The sequence below is a fragment of the Lutra lutra genome, chromosome X (assembly GCF_902655055.1).
Source record: "Lutra lutra chromosome X, mLutLut1.2, whole genome shotgun sequence".
In the NCBI taxonomy this organism is placed as follows: domain Eukaryota; kingdom Metazoa; phylum Chordata; class Mammalia; order Carnivora; family Mustelidae; genus Lutra; species Lutra lutra.
The window spans coordinates 17,710,967-17,730,685 of NC_062296.1; the positions used below are offsets into that span (position 1 = coordinate 17,710,967).

A 19,719-nucleotide genomic window follows, 5' to 3' on the forward strand; every position below is an offset into this window, starting at 1 on the left:
CTGGCCTTCAGATGGAAAATAAAGAGATGAAATCAGCAACATCTCAAATGTAGGCTAAATGAAGCCATTCATATCCATTTACTACAGGAGGTTTTAAAGTGATAACTCTTAGTCATATATGAGCCAGCTTGGAGTGAGAGAAGGCAGTAAGGCTGCATGAGAGATAGTCCTCCAAGGAAGCATTTCAGGAAGTCCCATGTTCTCTTTTGTTGACTTCCAACCACATGGATGTCTAATTTCCCTGTAGCAACAGTTTTAAAGTGTGACTCAGAGACCCAGGAAGTCACAGAAACTCTTTCCAGGGAGTCTGAGATGCTCCTTTTGCTAACTACTTATCCATGTGAACCTGGGTTTTGTTTATATACTTTAACCAAAACAACACATTGCAGCAGATTGAATGCAGAAGCCAATGGGAGAATTCAGATGCCTCCTATTAAGCCAGGTTAAACATATTTTGTAAAAAGACAAAACCAATATCCGTTTCTCGCTATTTTTTTTCATAAAAATAGTACTTATGTTAACACATAATGGCTCATTATTAGTTTAAAATAAATAAATAAATAAATATCCCCCCCCCACCGAGTTTCACTTTCTAAAGCAGTAAGTATCTAAAAATATATATCGTACCAACAAAAGCTCTTTGGGGCCCTCCATCATTTTCAGGAGTATAGAGGGGTTGTATTCGTTATCCAGTGCTACATAACAAATTTCCCCAAAACGTAGTGATTTAGAGCAACTAACATTTATTGTCACAGTTTCTGTCAGGAATTCGAGCACAGCTTGACTGGGTGGTTGTCAGTTTGGTCAGTCTCTGGGGCTGTAGTCATAGGAAGTGCAGATCTACTTTCCAAGTGGCTCACTTAGCAAGCTAGTGCTGGTTGTTGAAAGGAGGCCTCAGTCCCTCACCGCATGAACCTCGTGAGTGTCCCCACAACATGGCTGCTGGCTTCCCCAGAATAAAGATCCATGGAAGAGCAAGGAGCAAGTTGTGATGTCTTTTCCGACCTAGTCTGGGAAGTGATGTACTGTCAATTCTAGTATCTGTTTGTTAGAAGTGAGTTCCCAGTTCTAGTCCACACTCAAGGGGAGGGAGATTAAACTCCACCTCTTGAAGGAAGGAGTATCAAAGAATTTGTGGACAAATTTATAAACCACCACAGGGGTCCTGGCACCGAAATATTTGAGAACCATTTCCCTATAGCATAGGGGAATTTTAGGAAGTTTTTGTCATTCTGGGAAGACAAAATTTCTTTAAACCTTTCTAAACATTTCTCTAAACCTTCTTTAACCTTTGACTTTCCTTTGACAGCCTTTTCTGTTGTTCTCAGTTGCTTTCACACTTTGCCCAGACCACCTGAGAAATTAACCTCAGTCATTGATCTTTAACTAGGGGAAACCCCTTGCGTATTGTACTGAAGTGAATAAATTATATTTATATTGTATTATTACAGTATATAATATATCATATTACATATCAATATCACAATAATTAATGAAGAATCAATATCTTATACAATTGTTATTAATTTATGATTATTTTATATAATTATATAATTTATAATTATATTATTTATAAATAACCTACAAAATAAAATATAATATAAATGTATCATATGATATTATACTACATAATTATTCATTTAAAATTAATAAGAGGGCATCTGGCTGGCTCAGTCAGCGGAGCATGTAATTCTTGATCTTGGGATTGTAAGTTTGAACCCCACATTGGGTATAGAGATTACTTAAAAATAAAATCTTAAAAAATATTTTTAAATAAAATTAACAAATGGAATGTTTAAATTATAAATTACATTTATATGTTATAAATGTAATATATTTGTATAACATTATACAGTAATATGTATTTTTATATATATTGCTTTATTCAACTCAGCAGGCATTTAGGAAATACCTGTCATGGGCCAGAATGTGTACTGGGCATCAAAACTCAAGACAGAGGCTCAGCTCTCCAAGCAGTCTAACGTGGAAATAGACTTAAATGCAAATACTTTCAAAATAGTTTTATAAGTGCAAAGGAGTGTCCAGAGTCTATCCCTAGAGGCAGCCTACAGGAAAAGTGAGAGCCTCTGCCCAGGGAGATATAGTGGGCCTCCCTGGAAGAAGCGGTATATGAATTAGTCACAGCATCACATGTAAAGCTTGTTCAAATGAAACACACCAGCCCAGTCCCATATTGAGACCCTGCCAACCTACACACATTTATGAGTAAGTAGGAGGCGCTACTTGATCAAGGGCCTGCTGCCATGGCTTCTGTCTGGGGCTCTCGTGGGACCCATTCCCTACTGTCCTACTGGGGAGGGCTCTATGGGGTCGATTCCTCCACAGAAAAATGAAATTGATGAAGGGGTTCTTGGCCGGGCACCCAGATTTGGCACTTTGTTTGGATCACTTTCTGAACTTGTTGCTAAGCCCAAAAGAAAAGAAAAGATAGTAAGAAAAACTACATAGCTTGCAGGCTTGATTAAGTGGTGGCCGGGCAAGGCTCGTTTGAGTGTTGGAAACACAGCCTGTCCCATGGTGCTTCTCATCTCTTGCAAACTAGAGCCTTAGAGTCTGAGTCAAAACAACAGGAGAGTGTCTGATTTCCTTTAACTCCCTCCAGTAGGCATTGTATAAACCCTCTTAGGGAGAGGGGAGACTCAGGGATTAAGATCATCTCTTGCCCATGCCCTGGCCCCCGCAATCTGATGTTATTAGGAAGGTTTGGTTTGATGGACGGTTAGTACCTCTATAAATTTCTCGATATGTTCTGCACAGCCTTTCACATTGTCCAGAAAAATCTATGTGCCTCCGACACCCCTCACACCCATGCCCAAGCTCCATCCTCCTCGGGTAAAAATATGATAATTGCAAAGGAACCCTATTGTAGCTTTCCCTCCCTGGAGGTTAGGAGCAAGCTGTCTGAATCTGATTATGAGTTGAAAAGCCCTTTCCTTATTAAAATAACAACACACAAAGAAATGCAGGATTCCTTTGGTAGCATTCAGAAGTCATCTGTTTGTTTTGTCTGCCCCCAACTGGGTAGTTTGCAACACACAACTAATCTTAGAAATAGCTTAGTTCAATTTAAAGGCGATTTAATACTCAACCGGTGGCCTGCCTATGGGATTCAGTGTTCTGTAAAGGTAGAAATATTGAAAATATCTGTCATCGGATTTAAAACAGGGTAGGACAAGATGCACAAGTAAGCAGCTAGGATAGAAGCAATGTGATTTCCGTAACCCTTGCCAGCCCTGGTATCTTCAGGTCTTCTCCCTCTCCCTCCTGTGGCCTCCTGAATGTCTCCTCCACCCCTTCCCATATGATGCCGTTCACCTTGTCATTCACACATCCCCCTGAAGTTTGGTGGAGTGCGTGAGCACTGTCTGTCCTTTCTCCAAGCGCCCCATCTCAGTGGAATAGTCCATCCTGGCCCACCAGCTAGTGTTGTGAGAAAGGGGCACAGTCCCTCCAGCCCGGTGAAACTACATCTGTGTAACCCACCCTTCCCCTTCCTGCACTGCTTCTCCTCCTCTCCCCCTCTGACTTGGTCTAAAGGGGCAATGGATTGGGTGGCACTAGTAAATGACCTAGAAAGAAAAGAACAAAAGCCAATCTCAGCTCCCTGGTCCAAAATCAATGCTCACTCCCACTCCCTGTCAGGCCGCTGCTCTGGTCTGGCTAGGCAGCTTTGTAAGCTCAGTGGTGCTTTCCACCCTCTGAACAAAACAACAAAGTATGTCCCGAGTGAATCAACGAGTTTCGGGTCTGGTACAAGTCATTCTGCCCTAAATAGGACTCTACTTTCACCATTTGTCAACACCATCTATATGCTAAGCATTGTGTACGGATTAGGCTGTGATGAATAGGAGGGCCTCCAAGCCTGGTTAGGGGGAGACACACACAAATAAATAATTTTCAAATGCCAAGGGCAAGTGTCCTCGCAGAGCTGTGTCTGAAACAGTGGCGGCTCCATGGGCTGGGGAAGGTAGCCGTTCTCATGCAAAAGTCAAGAAAGGCTTCTTGGAGAAGGTAAACTCTGGAGCCTGGCCTTGGTGGAAGATGAGAAACTCAACAGATGGTCGAGGGAAGAGAGGGTGTTCCAGGCAAAGGGAACTGCATGAGAAAAAAAGTACAGGCTAATCTCTGGAATGGCAGAAAATTTGAGTTTGGGGTCAGATGGTGCAAATTTCTCTACTGCTGAATTAAACCTCCTCCTGCATCGTTCCCATTATAATTATTTAGCTTATTCGCTTTTCTGGGTTTTCGATTATTTTTTTTTTTTTAAGTAATGAGCTCTTGTTACTTTATATTAAGAAAAAAAAAAGAACCTTAATGATAAAGGAAAAAAGTTCAGGATCTGCAGTTGGGGATGAAAGGCTGTTTTTACTTGTGGTGCTTTCCAATTAGTGCCGCTTTGATGCTTGCCCAAGCAAATCACTTGCCCAAGGGAATCCCCTCCCCCACCACCGGGGAAGGGGATGCTCCTCTTGAGGACGGTGGGAGCCCTCCAGGGGAGATCACGTGCACCCAGCCTCAATATTTCAAAATGGCTCGTGCATGCAAAGGGGCCCTGTCCTTTAGTTCCACATTTAACACATTGAATAGAAAGCTCTATGAAGAGACTTTTTTTTTTTCCTGAGCAAGCATTGGGTTTGCCCTAAGTGAGAGCCCTAGGCACCACTACTTACATGCCAAGTGGTATGTTTGGCATGCACATATTAGAATAAAGTGGAATTGGAATCAAAGAACATTCCCTTCAATCAAATTGTTTTTCCCATCCCAGGCAACTAATTGTCCGAAAGTTCGATTTCTTTTCTTTTCTTTTTTTTTTTTTTGCCCAGTGACAATTCCGTTGACCAGACTGCCTTAGTGCATGGGTGGAGGTCCTTTTGTTGTCTGTCATGGGCTACTAGCACAAAGAGAAGAAATCTGGCCTGAGTCCTATGTGGGTAATTAATATGTCACCTAATTTCGTTTCAGGTATCTTTCTTTAAAGAGAGAAATGGAAATATTCACCTTGCCTCCTTTTGAGATTATAAACAGAGGGATAGGAGGCCTTATTTAAGGAAAGATAATAAAAGCGAAAGACCCTCCTTTCCTAGAAGGAGTTTAGGAGGAGGGACAAAGAAGAGGGGAAATGAGAGAGGCCCACTAAACTCGGTAGGAGGTAAACTGCTCCTGTCACACTCTGTTGCTCTCCGCCTGTGGTGTCAGAGGACACTATCACCTGTTGTAGCTCTCTTTTGAAAAGCTCATTAGCTCTCCAACAGTTTTGAAAGGCTTTCTTCTAGCCTGCAGAATAGTGTGTCTGGATTTATTTTCAAAAAATCCAACTTTCTCTTGGGAGACCAAGGGCTAGTTTCCCTCCCACCGTGTACGGAAGGTTCCAAGGGAAGGAATGGCTGGTCCTGTAGTGCCAGTTTGTGGATGGTCTCACCCCTGGAGGCCCCAAGAGTTCTTTGAGAACCTGCATTCACTTCATTATTCTCAGGTGATTTTCTAATCAAATGCACCATGGATTCTAACATGAATAATGTACACTGAGAACCAAAAAGAACTCCGTGAACTTGCCTGTCAAGGATAAGTTTTAGAGGAATAGACATAAAAAGCCTACTGGAGAGACAAGTCTAGAAGGAAATATGTCCAAATATTCACAGTGATCATCTGGCCAGTAGGACTATGAATAGGGTTTCTTTTCCCCCTTCTACCTTTCTGTATTTTCTAAATTCTCCACAGTGAGCATATGTTTCTTTTACAATGAGAAAGAAAACCAACAGGCCTTATTATAAAGGATGAAGGAAGAAATAGATTTTTTTAAAATATTTTTATTTATTTATTTGGCTGAGAGAGAGAGAGATCACAAGTAGGCAGAGAGAGGGGGGGAAGTAGGCTCCCTGCCAATCAGAGAGCCCGATGCAGGGCTCGATCCCAGGACCCTGAGATCATGACCTGAGCCAAAGGCAGAGGCTTAACCCACTGAGCCACCCAGGTGCCCCAGGAAGAAATAGATTTTAATCATTGTTTGCAGCTCTTGGAAATTTCTTGACTCCCTCCTCGCCCATGCTTTTAGTTCACGCCAAGCCACATCTCTGGCCCTCTTGACTGTCTCTGTCCATTGCTCCAAGGGACACCCCTCCTCCTAGTAGACAAGCCTCTCTTCCTCTCAGCCCTTGTCTACCCTTTTTTGGGGTTATATCTCAATAAAGCTGGTCTAACATACCTTTCATCCATTTGAAGTATATAATTCAAGTGTTCTTAATATAGTCATGGAATTGGGCAACCATCGCCAACATCAATTTTAGAACATTTTCATCACCTCAAAAGATGTCCCATGCCCTTTAGCTATCATTCCGCAGCCCTCCTCTCCACCCCCCAAGCCCTAAGCAACCACTAATCTGCTTTCTGTCCCTATAGATTTTCCTATTCTGGACATTTCACATAAATGGAATCATACAATCTGTGTTCTTCCATGATGGGCTTCTTTCACTTAGCATAATGTTTTCAAGGTTCACCCATGATGCAACGTGTGTGAATATTCCTATGTAAGGCCAAATAATACTCCATTATATGGACTGTATATTTGTTTATCCCTTCATCAGTTGATGGACACCTGTCTGGTCCCACCTTTTGGCTGTTGTTAATAGCACTGCCAAGAGCATGCATATACATGTACTTCTTTGAGTACTCATTTGTGATTCTTTGGGGTATGCGCCTAGGAACAGAATTGCTGCACCACATGGTAACATCTATACTTGACTTTGTAAGGAGCCACCAAACTGTTTTCCACAGCAGCTGCACCATTTTGTGTTCCCACCAACAATGTGAAGGCTCCACTTTCTCCACATCTTCAGCAACACTTGTCTATTTTATTTTATGGACTTTTATTTTATTACAGCCATCCTCATGGGTGTGAAATGGTATCTCATTGTGGTTTTGATCTGCATTTCCCTGATGACTAATTGACATTTAACTGGACTTCATCTTGGATCTCCACATCTGGTTCTTACACATGAATCCCTTTGAAGGCCACCACTGTCCCACCAGGCAAAGACCATTCAGACTGCTTACCAGATTAGCCCAGGGGGTTACCCAACCCACTAGCTAGCTAGTCTTTGAAAAAAAAATGCCAGGGTAAATATGTAGGGAAAGAACATGGTTATGCTTATTAATACCCACCTCAAACAACGCAGGATTTATGCATCTTGCATGTAGAAAATAGTTACCTAGAATTTGAAAAAAATCTTAATTTTCTTGCATACTATCTGAAATATTCTGTATTTTTCATTAAATGTTCATATTCTACTGGCTTATAATAATGGTAATATTGACCATGATTAATGTTATGGGGAGATTACTTTGTGCCAGGGACTATGCTCAACACTTTACAGGCATTGTCTCAATCATCACAGCAACCTATCATTAGCTTCATTTTAAAGTCAGGGAAACTTAAGGCTTCACCACCAAGTAAGTGAGGAAGTAGCTGGCATTTGACACTTATGTGGGTCAGACTCCAAAATCAGTGCTCTTACCTACTACTCCTAACAGTTTTTCAGGGGCTGTTCTGAGACTCCAACCATCATTATAGCATGCTTGGTAAATGAAACTGTGTTCTGAATTCAAAACAATTCATCCAGCAGCAAGTTTTTCAAACACAATCTCTTCCTAGGTCCATCCTGTATGTCCTCTGGCAGTAATGAGTACTCTGTGACATGGGATGGTCTTTTGTGTCCCCAAGTTACCTTGCTCAAATTTCAAAGAGATTCCCCTGAGTTCTAGAATTTGATGACCCAGATTGTGTTCACATTATTCACATTCTTTGCGGTTTTCTTAGACATTTAACTTGACCCCGCCAAGTAATATCCTTCCATGCTAAAGTGGGAGGGCTTGTGTTTACGGCAGCCCCTCATCCCCCAGATGTTTAGACGGACCCTCTCTGAATCTTCTCCAGCTTGCCAGTGATCTTTATGATCAGCTCAGAAAGCTGCAAGGGTTCAGGGGCTGGGAGAAGTTCAGAGTGTTTTTTTTTGTTTTTTGGTTTTGGTTTTGGTTTTTGTTTCTTTTAACTTCTAGGGAAGTCAAATTGGAAAGCTTTGCCATGAGTTCAATTTTTCTTGCCATGTGCTTATCTTAGAGAGAGTTCAGAGGTAGGAGGAGGCCTAAGGGAAGCTCTTTCATTAAAGAGCAGGCCATCGCCTCCCATAGACTAATGGCCATATTCCATTTCCTCATGGAGTGGGTGGAATTACTCAGCCTCAGCCTTTACTCTTTTGGTTTCCACTCTGGGGAACTGTATTATTACCTTGTAAAACAGAACATCTCTCCTATTAGCATTAATTGAACCCATCTTTTTCCTGTTAGAAACTATAATGTTGACTTTTATTTTCAGAGCCCTGGATGGAACCTCTTCACTTTTGAGGTTGACAGAGCTCAGCCACCAGCAGTAGGCTGTGAGGGGGTTTGAGCATAGCAGGAAGCAATTGCTGGGGTATTGGGGGTTATATATAGCCCAATAACCTGTCTTGAGTTGTTCTGTCCATCACCCTGGCTTTGCTGTGACCTGAGTCTTTGTGAAAATGTGCTGAGTATTATAAGTGCTCTCCCTCTTCTAAATCATCAGTTGAAATGAATTGTTTGATGGTAATAAAGTGGAAAAATGCAAGAAAATAATTTCCACCAGGCTTTCTTTTTTGGCCAGATCTGAAAACAACCCCCAGAGGCCTGTATATCAGGCTAGTCCATTCTTAGCCTGGAGACAGTATTGAATAATTACTCCACTGCCAGCAAATTCCCTGGCCGAAGTCTCCAAAAACTTAGTAGAGACTTAAGAAAGACCTGGTTATGAAGAACACTTTAACTTGTTTCTACCAAGAACATTGCTTGAGAAAAATAAAGAGTATTTTATTTGTTTGTTTACCATTGGACATCTGTTGTATAGATAATTTAATATTTCTTTATAAGCATATCCAGTCCTCTCCAGTCTATAGGGTCTTATTTTGTGTGTCCATATGCAGCTGTAAAAAGATAATAGGTTAGAAATTTCGCTGGGTATTTATGTGTGTGTGTTTATACCTATTTGCATATATAATATACTTGCTCTCTTCTTCTCTCTCTCTCTCTCTCTCTCTCTCTTGCTCTGGCTCTCTCCCCACCCCACATATTTGTCTTATAGGTAGCATAAAAGCCAAAGCAAATAAATAGTAAAATATACTAGGATCCACTCCCTCTTGTCTCCCACCCACCCCCTCCATAGTTATCACAATATATAGACAAAGAACAAAGAAACCTTCCTCCTCTGGCAGATATGAGTTTCTCTGACTCTATTGTCAGGAGAATTTCATAGAGTGTATACTGCTCTGAGCACCCTGTAATTCTGATCTGCAACTATTAGCCCGAGCCTATATGGAAAGGGGCCATCTCTAGGGTAATAGCATTGTAAATTACAATCAATGCACTCAATTACACCCAGAAACCAAAAGATATGTAGTGCTCCAGCATGCCTTGTAATCAGCACCTTTGAGAATGGAGGTAACCGCATTCTGAACAAAAAATGGAAGCCGAACACGTAAGAAAATGAATGTTGGAATTAAATCATCCTTCTGATAGGAGCAGTACCTTATATGGCAAGCAATGTTTTTTTTCCTAATACCATTTTATTGATTAAAAAAAAAAACCTAAATTGTGGCCTTGTAACCAAGAATGTCTTAAAATCATTTATGGCTCTAATCAGCCTGGCAGAGCCTTTCTGTCATGCTGATAAGGAAATTAAACTTTCCTCATACTGGGTTTACTTGCCTCTTATGCGCAGATGCTTTCTCTTTTCTTTCAGGGAACTAATTCAGAAGTTGAAGTCTTTCATCAGCTTCTATAATGCTTTGCCTGGCTACGTCTGCAGCCACAGCCCCGTGGCTGAAAATGACACTCTTTGCTGGAACGGACAAGAACTCGTGGAGAGGTAATATTTTTTTTTGAATGTTAAATATAACTGTTTGCGAAATATTCATCGTATGTCCATCTTGAGATTGGTTATGTCTTCTCTCTGCCTTCATTAACTTCACAAGAAACATTCTAGAAAAAGCATACATGTGAGCATTTGTGACACACCCTTAGAGAATTTACAGACTTTGAAACACGTAAAGTACTGTGTATTCAGGGACATTTTACCAGGTGTACAGCATCAAACAGCAGCCCCCCCTTTTTTTTGTCTTTGGCTTCTTCCATTTCCCCTTTATGTGGACCCTTATTTATTTATTGGTTTGAAGAAATCATATACACACTAATCGTTATCGTTTAGTGAGAGTTAACTATGTATGAAGCACCGTGCCGAGTGCTTGTCTATATTAACTCTCTTTATCCTTACACCAATCCTCGGAAGTAAATGCCACTATTTTCCCCATTTTATAGATGAAGATGGAGGAGAGAAGGATGGGGAGGGGAGAAGGAGTACCATTTCACTGAGCGATGTTGCTGAAATGGTTGATCACTGAGTGTTAGTATAATCTGTGCCAACATTTGTCATCTGTGAAGAATTTGCTCACCACTGGAAAGGAAATAATATATATTCATTTATTCAGTAAATATTTACTGAGCACCTTCTAAGCACCAGTCATGTTGAAGTACACAAAATAGGAAATTTTCCTGTCCTCCCAGAGCTCTCATTCTAGTGGGCTAATGCCACTCCTGACCTCCATTGCTTCCCATGTGTAAGGAATAGTTTGGGATTAAGGGATGAAATCAGGAGGGTAGAATGCTTAGAAAACCACGGGTCACTGATGAACAGGCTTCTGAAACTATTTGTCCAAGTGGTAGCATCTTGTCGAGGAGAATATAGAAGATGCTTGAACTCGAGGTCTGAATCTTTTACTAATGAGTCGCTTAACCTGGGACAAGTGACTTAATCTCTCTGGGCCATGGTTTCCCCATCTAAAAAGTGAGATGGTTGGATTAGAACCTTCTAGCTCTGGCAGGCTGTGGGGGTTTTTCACTTACCAGTTCATTCATTCATACATTCATTCATTCATACATTTATGTTTTGAGATACTGTGGGTTAGGCACCAAGGGATCGGAGTTATCCTAACCCTGGTTAGGTACCAAGGATATGAGGCTGAAGACAGGAAGTTACCTGCTTGGAGGAGTTTACAATCTAGTGGGAACCAGCATCAGGGCATGGGATAATTAGTCATGATGCTAAATGGAATGAATTAGCAATTAATATAATGGGCTAGAGGAAAGCTTTGGAGCCAAATGAACCTGGGTTTGCTTCTCAGTCTTGCTACTTACGGTGTGGGGCATTGTTGAGTGGGTCATTCAACCTAGAAAGTCCCAAGGCCCTCTTCCGTAAGGAAAGGCATCTCACAGGGTTGTTGTCACCGTTAGATGAGGTCATAAGTGTCAAGTCCGTAGCAGACTGGCCTATGCCAGAAGCTCAGTTCACGTTCCTCCTCTTCCTTCTCCCTTTCTCCCTTCCCCCTCAATCCCTCCTCTTCCCTGCACAAGGCAAAACACATGCCTGAAAACAGCTTGTTTCTCAACTAAACTGTTTTACTGACCTGGGACAGTGAGAATGAGGTGCTAATGGGATGAGACATTGAACTTGCATGGAGCTAGACTTCCCTCCAGCAAATGTGAATCAGGCTACGGAGATTAATGGCCCCCATGCATCTACTCTACTCTGGAGAAATAGTATATATTTATTATCCTCAAAACTCATCAGGATCTAAGTAGAATCATGAAAATGTACTTAACTATTATGACATATATTTTTTAAATTGTCAGAAAAAAACAGTCAGTGTTTGGCTTTATCAAAAGCAGATGCCGTAAAACAGGTATAAACAATATAATCCTTGAAAAAGAAAATGCCCACAGGTCAAATACGTAGTTCTTACATAAGCTTCAAGAGAAACCATTGCAGTAACTTACCCACTGGGATGTTAATATTGTAAAAAATGAACAATTCCTGAAAACTAATTTGTTTTAAGCAGCATATCTCCTAACCGTGGTCTGTTCTTAAAAAGGAAATGTTAGTTAGTGATATACTTATTTGCTAATGTATTCATTCATTTCTTTATTCACTTAATAAGTATTTGAGCACCTACTATATTTCAAGTGTCAATATGGGTTTCTTTATTGTTGTGATTATTTAAGGCAAATGTTGGAATCCTGTTGGATATAATCAGATGATCCAATTTTAATTTATTCAAAGAAATTTCTTCCCAGGCCTATTTTTCGAATTAGCGGGATTTTTAAAATCAAATTTGGCAAATATAAACTACTTCATGCCTGGTATGCTTTCTTGAAGGATGTTGCTCGAGAACCAAGAAAGTCCTCCCCTATCAAATGGTGGAATCCCAAGCCTGCTAAATTTGAATGAGTCTAGAAATTAGCCAAATGCACTTTTGCACCATTAAAATAATTTTGTTAACTGAAGTTTTTTTGTTTAATTTGCTGGTTTTAAATATTTCAGGGTATCAAACAAAATAATAAAACAAATGGTATAGTATAGAGAAAAGAGGTTATTTCAAATCCATTATTTAGATTTCTGAACAATCTATTGTTTTAAAACAATTTTTATTGTTGACATGTGTTATCCAGGGAGGGAGTGAGATGGAAGGGAGGGACGGAGAGAGGGATGGAAGAGAGGAAGGAAATCAAACATATCTGTAGACAGTGTAAAGGTACTATAAGCCAGGAAGTGACTCTTCCTTGGGTAGTAACCTCAGGTTATAATTAACCTACACTTAAATTACTGACGTAATGCGATGATGAGACTGGGGAATAGTGTCAAACTAGATTTTTTTTTAAATTACTCAGGAATATACATTTAATCGTAGGATGTTCTGTAGCCCATGGACATTAATAAAGATTAGCTTCACACTGCACGTCTAATCTATAGTGAAACCTCTTTCCAGAGCTTTCCATTGAATTTCTCATTTCATTCAGTCTTAAATAACAGTTGCCACTTCACACTGTCCAATCAGTTGTAACCTTGTTATCTTTACAGATTGGGTTTGTATTCTTTTCAAAGTATTTTACTTTTAGTCAAGAAAACTTATGAAAATCAAGGATCCTGAGAGGAAACGAAACTTATCAGTGGAGACACTCGATTAAAAGGAAAATATCGATGCTAAGGAAAATATGGATCAATATCCATGACAGCTGGGGCGTCAGAACCATTTGTACCCTCCTTCTATGAATGTCCATACAGACACTCAACTTTCCAGGAACTCGACAAGTCACTATCTCTCTAAATAGGGCTATGTTTCACATCCATTCAATTGTTAGCTCTTATGAAACCAACCAATTGAAATATGAAAGAAGAGAATGTTTTCACAGATCTAGTCCGAGGGAGTACCATGGAAGCCTGTCATTTATCCTCCCCACCACAACCCTCCCCATCTCCCCATCTTGGTTTGAGATAAAGATTGGCTCCGGGATTTAGCTGAGAAATCTTGGAATTAGCAAACTTGGCTTGTGCGATGTACACTCTTCTGAGCTACCATGGATCCTACAGGCAAAGATTTCCTGCAGTTGCCAAAGGCGGAAGATTCTCCATCTTTTGCCTTTGTGGAACTACAGAGAATTTCAGAGCATTTCTGAAAGCGAGAGAAACATAAAGGATCCCATGGGAGGAAGTTAACACTGGGCTTAACAACAGGTAACCGTGGGCTTTGCCTGCATTGGCATTGAAAATACCTATAGGAAGAGTGAGCAGCTTTTAGTAAATACATCCCCATACTCCCTCCTCATACCCCCTTTCGGGACTGTTAGGCCCAACTTCTAGATCACGGACTAAAATTTTTATTCTTCTTCTGGATGGTTTGATACCATCTGGAAGGTAAGCCCCATTTTACCATTGAATCAAGTTGATCTTTAAGTTAGTGTAACAGAAACTACTTTAATTTATACCTGTGCAAAAACTGCTAGTCAGAGAGAAAAGAGTGCTATCTCGTCTGGACATGGAGCATCTAATAATTCAAGTTCATCCAACCAAGATGGAGCATGTCTTATATATGTGGGGACGTAGTAAGAAGTAGAATCCAGTGCCTGCTTCTGCTGAGGAGCTTACAACTTAATGAGAAGAAAGGAAAAATAATCATCCGGTCTCTTTCCCCGGGAGTCCAGGGAGAGTTCCCTTCAGAGGCATCAGAGCAGAGGCTCTACCCATCTGTGTGTGTGTTATTGACGTGAAATTCACATAAGAGGAACCGTTCTGAGGTATACAATTTGGTGGTGACATTCTGTACATTTGTGATGTTGTATAATCACCACCTCGGTCTGGTTTTAAGACTTTTCCATCGCTCCAGAAAGAGAGCTTGTACTCATTAGCAGTCACTCCCCACTCCCTGCCTCCCTTAGCCCCTGGCACCCAACAGTCCGCTTTCCGTCTCTATGGATTTACCTATGCTGGATGTCCCGTACAAATAGAATCATTGACTTAGCATAATGTTTTTAAGGTTCATCCGAGTTGTAGCATGGATCGGTACTCTGTTCCTTTTTGTGGCCAAATAGTATTTCATTTCATTGTCCAGATGTAGCACATGTTGTGTATCTACTTGTCAATTTTATCCCCGCATTTATGTGACCCCCGAGCAACCACTGCTCTATCAGGCTCTGCCCACCACCTCTGGATTCACTGTGGCTCACCCTTAAGGGTGAGGACGACAGGGCAGCCAAACCTTCAGGCCTCCCAGCCCCGACATCTTTGACCATCACCTAAAGGCTAGCCTCTCCCTCACCTCTCCTGTTTTTTTATATCCCTTTGCAATTCATTTTCTCAGTCTTTTTTCTCAGCCCTGTGTGTGCGGTCAACCAGCCTCTCCTTCAATCAGCACACCTCCCGTACAGTTTGATGCTTCCCTAGTGACTTTGCGGCTCCTTAGTTCTATATATACAAGCGCTTATACTTTGTGGCATGACGTCTTCGTCCCCTTTGTGATTCAGTCCTGGCTGCTCCAGAATACTGCTGGTATCTTCTTGACAGTCCTACAAAGCCACTTCTGCCCGTTATGACTCAGTAGATCCATCTCGTGTTTTCTCAGGATGACTCTGGGACTCTCGGTGGTGTACGTGAGGCACCTGGCATTAGAGAAATAAACTCCCTGAGATTGGCAGGGAAAATTTCACTGCAGGTGACTCCCCTCCCTCCTCTGTGGTCTCACCTCCCATTTCACCTGAGAGATTATATATGCACATGCCCACCCACCATGAATTCTCCTTTATTTCCTCTGATCAAACAAGTCTTCCAGTGTTCATAATGCCTCTTCAGAATTCCTCTGCTTAGTTGGAAAGGCAGAAGCAGGAATACACAAAGCAATTATCTTAGTTCTCAAGGGGTTTTGCTCTTGTCTCAAGACCTGTTGAATGTTGCAGAAAAGGAGGGTAAGGAGACTGTTTCTCTCTGTCTTCTGCTGGGTTGGGGGCGTAGACCGTGGCGTATCAACCAGTGGTAATGAATGCACGATCCCCGAATACCCAAAATCTGCTGTAAGCAATATAATTCTAAAGATGAGGGGCGCCTGGGTGGCTCAGTGGGTTAAGCCTCTGCCTTCGGCTCAGGTCATGATCCCAGGGTCCTGGGATCGAGCCCCACATCGGGTTTTCTGCTCTGCAGGGAGCCTGCTTCCTCCTCTCTCTCTCTTTCTCTGCCTATTTGTGATCTCTGTCTGTCAAATAAATAAAATCTTTAAAAAAAAATAATTCTAAAGATGAGAGCAATAAGGGGCACCCGGCTGGCTCAGTCAGTGGAGCATGGAACTCCTGGTCTCAGGGTTGTGGGTTCGAGCCCCACATTGGGTGTAGAGATAACTTTGCAAAACAAATACATGAGTAATCTTAAAAATGAGAGTAACAGAATGGTTTATTCTGCCCCTATAATCTAGAAAAGGTGAGGTTGTTTTCATGATGTACTTATTTTAAGAATGCTGTGTTTTGAGGACTTTGGTGGAGAGGGACCAATTCCTAGCACCAACAAGTTGTTCCCTGGTGTACAGAACAAAATGGGAAGAATTTCAGAGCCTTCACGCCGATGGCAAAGGAACGAGGTGAAGATAAGACTTATATGCCACAGTGTACACATGCACAGACAGACACACAGATGCACACCCACAGCTTACCACGATCACATCCGAACAGGTGGCTAGTGATACAGAGCAGGCACTATCCGTACCTCCCAGGCTCTCTAGCTAGAACAGGTTATTTGTTATTTGGGTTTTACTTGTCTGTTTTTGGCTTTATGTGGTGGCTTTTCTCCAAATGGCTCAAGGCCGTGTACCTAGACCTTTATTTTTTGAACAAGGTTTTATTTTTAAGTCATCTCTACACCCGACGTGGGGGGTGAACTCACAACCCGGAAATCAAAAGCTGCACGCCCCAATGACTGAGACAGCCAGGCGCCCCCATACAACCTCAAATATGGGATATCCCACAGAAGCACCAATGGGGAAGTTAATATATGAGGCAGAATACAGAGCCAGGAGGACGGGGACACAGGAAAGAAAGTAAACAATGGATAACGCACACAATATTCAAAGCCTTGAGTCAGGTCCTAAAGTCATTGGATTCCAAGTCTGTGTCGACACAAGCCAGACTAAAATCTTGCTGGGGCCAAGGCACAGTGGCTCTTCCTAGCAGCCCCTGTGGTGAGGGTTTGAGAGTTAGACCCTGAGGTACATTCTTTCAGCATCCAAGGCTTTTCTTTTCGTGGCTTCTTCTCCCCTTGGCCATTAACCCAAGGGGGAGCTCTGCTGACAAAGGCCTGGAAGCAGGGACATGACACTTGAGGCTTTCTGACGTGGGGAATTGTCATGTTGGCCTGAGTGCACGCCCTGGAATGAAGGTCCTGGAGCATCATACTTGCTTGCTGGGATGGTAGCTCGCATCTCCCACCTTGCTTCACGGAAGTCACAACTGTTCACAGAGAGGCTTGCAAGGACAAATGAGTCCTATAGAAATGACTTCATTTGGTATAGCATGAAATGTTGATGGCAGCTCAAGGTTTTTTTTTTTAATCCTGGTAAGGTGAGGGGCGCCTGGGTGGCTCAGTCAGTAAAGCATCTGCCTTTGGCTCAGGTCATGGTCTCAGGGTCCTGGGTTTGAGCCTCATGTTGGGCTCCCTGCTCAGCAGGGGAATCTGCTTCTCCCTCTCCCTCTGCCCTTCCCTGCCATGCTTTTGCACACACATTCTCGCTCTTTCTCTCTCTCAGATAAATAAAATCTTTTTTTTAAAACCCTGGTAAGGTTCGAGACAGATACGTTTGGAGTGTACCCCCACCTAATAATCCCTCTAGGAGATTAGATTGGCATATTTTTCATCAGAGCTTTATGTCAAAAGTAGTGTTTGGTGACAGGTATTTTTCAGGACCTACTCCACGGCAATATGTGACATTTATCCCTTAAGATTATGGTGTCGCATACAGTAGCTCTACCTTCAGAATTGAGTGAGGAAAAACCCAGCTCATCCTACTGACTGACAGCTTCACATGGCGTGCTGTGTTTGGGATGGGCTGTCCTTTACTACCATCACATCTGAAGTGGCAGGGGACGTTGTCACGGCCCAGTATTGATGTTTGTCACCACCTGGTGAAGGCTCAGGGCTTATTACTATGAACAGATTGTTTCCTACTAGTACTGATGCTGGCCCCTCCTGTGCTCAGTTGGACCATTTCATTATATGGAGAATGTTAGGGGGCCTTCAAGGCTGGTCTTGGAATATCTGTTCCTTGACAAGTAAGTACCCCCTCACAATCTCCCTTCGAAATGTGATTCTGATGGTAGGTAAGGCTTGTCTCCTCTTATGATCATGACTCAATGCACCAGAGCTCTTTGAGCCTTGAAGGCTTGAGAGAGGTGTCCCCGAAGGACTATCATTGCTTTTAAGAAATTATTAACATACTAGAGTCTGTCTGCTCTTTCAATCTTATTACCTCCTCCAGAGCAAGTGCGTTGATGGGTCAGAGACTGATTATGTAGATGACGCCTATCCTCAAAACCTTTCCTACCTCTTCTTTGGGAAAAGCCTTGGGGGCCTATGGTCTTCAGTGGAGAGGATCATAGTAAGAAGACCCTGAGGGGTCAGTAAACGTGACCCAGATGACTGGTGCATCTTGGGAAGAATATAGTCTTTAGAATGATACAGGTGGAGATTTCATTTATTTTTTTATTTAAATTCGATTAGCTAATATGCAGTGCATGATTAGTTTCAGAGGCAGAGTTCAGTAATTCATCAGTTGCATAGAACACCCAGTGCTCATCATACCCCGTGCCCTCCTTCATGCCCATCAGCCAGTAATCCCATGCCCCCGACGGCCCCCCCAGCAACCCCGTTTGTTTCCTAGAGTGAAGAGTCTCTTATGGTTTGTCTCCCTCTCTGATTTTGTCCTGTTTCATTGTTCCCTCCCTTCCCCTATGATCCTCTGTTTTGTTTCTTAAATTCCACATAAGTGAGATCATAGGATAATTGTCTTTCTCTGACTGACTTACTTTGCTCAGCCTAACATCCTCTAGTTCCATCAGAGGGAGATTTTAATTTTGGTTTGGACACTGTGTGCTTCGGGCAGGTTATTGGACATCAGGTTCTGTTACCAGGGGTGCCTGGGTGGCTCAGTCGGTTAGGCATCTGCCTTCAGCTCAGGTCATGATCCCAGGGTGCTGGGATCGAGTCCTACATCAGGTTCCTTGATCAGCAGGAGCCTGCTTCTTCCTCTGCTTGTGCTCTCTGCCTCTCTCTGACAAATAAATTCAAAAAATCTTTAAAAGAAATTCTGTTACCAGATTTGTAAGATGAGGATGATACTCTACAGTAAAGATGTGTTCCAGCATGTAGGCACTGAATAAATGATAGCCTTGCATCATTATCGTTTGGTTGAGCAAGTCAGGTAAATGTCAAGAGCAAGGGTAAAGAAGTGTAGGCCATTCTTTCTATAAAAGTAAACTGGATCTGGGAGAAATATCTATAAGTCTTTTGGAAGCTGACTCTTTTTTTTAATATTACTTTTTTTTGTTAATTTAATTTATTTTTTTTATTTTTTATAAACATATATTTTTATCCCCAGGGGTACAGGTCTGTGAATCACCAGGTTTACATACTTCACAGCACTCACCATAACACATACCCTCCCCAATGTCCATAACCCCACCCCCTTCTCCCAACCCCTCCCCCCCAGCAACCCTCAGTTTGTTTTGTGAGATTAAGAGTCACTTATGGGGGCGCCTGGGTGGCTCAGTGGGTTAAAGCCTCTGCCTTCGGCTCAGGTCATGATCTCAGGGTCCTGGGATCGAGCCCCACATCGGGCTCTCTGCTCCGTGGGGAGCCTGCTTCCTCCTCTCTCTCTGCCTGCCTCTCTGCCTCCTTGTGATTTCTGTCTGTCAAATAAATAAATAAATCTTAAAAAAAAATTAAAAAAAAAAAGAGTCACTTATGGTTTGTCTCCCTCCCAATTCCATCTTGTTTCACTTATTCTTCTCCTACCCCCTTAACCCCCCATGTTGCATCTCCTCTCCCTCATATCAGGGAGATCATATGATAGTTGTCTTTCTCTGATTGACTTATTTCGCTAAGCATGATACCCTCTAGTTCCATCCACGTCATCGCAAATGGCATGATTTCATTTCTTTTGATGGCTGCATAGTATTCCATTGTGTATATATACCACATCTTCTTTATCCATTCATCTGTTGATGGACATCTAAGTTCTTTCCATAGTTTGGAAGCCGACTCTTGAA

The 19,719-nt window shown here is 42.1% G+C and overlaps 1 protein-coding gene across 1 annotated transcript in view; it reads left to right on the forward strand.

Annotated features, from left to right (window-relative positions):
- GPC3 (glypican 3) overlaps positions 1-19,719 on the forward strand; it is a 403,047-nt gene that overhangs the window by 264,158 nt on the left and 119,170 nt on the right. Inside the window, exon 5 of the mRNA XM_047716543.1 lies at positions 9,830-9,955. Within this exon, the coding sequence (XP_047572499.1) occupies positions 9,830-9,955 (126 nt within the window). The remainder of the gene's footprint in view (positions 1-9,829; positions 9,956-19,719) is intronic.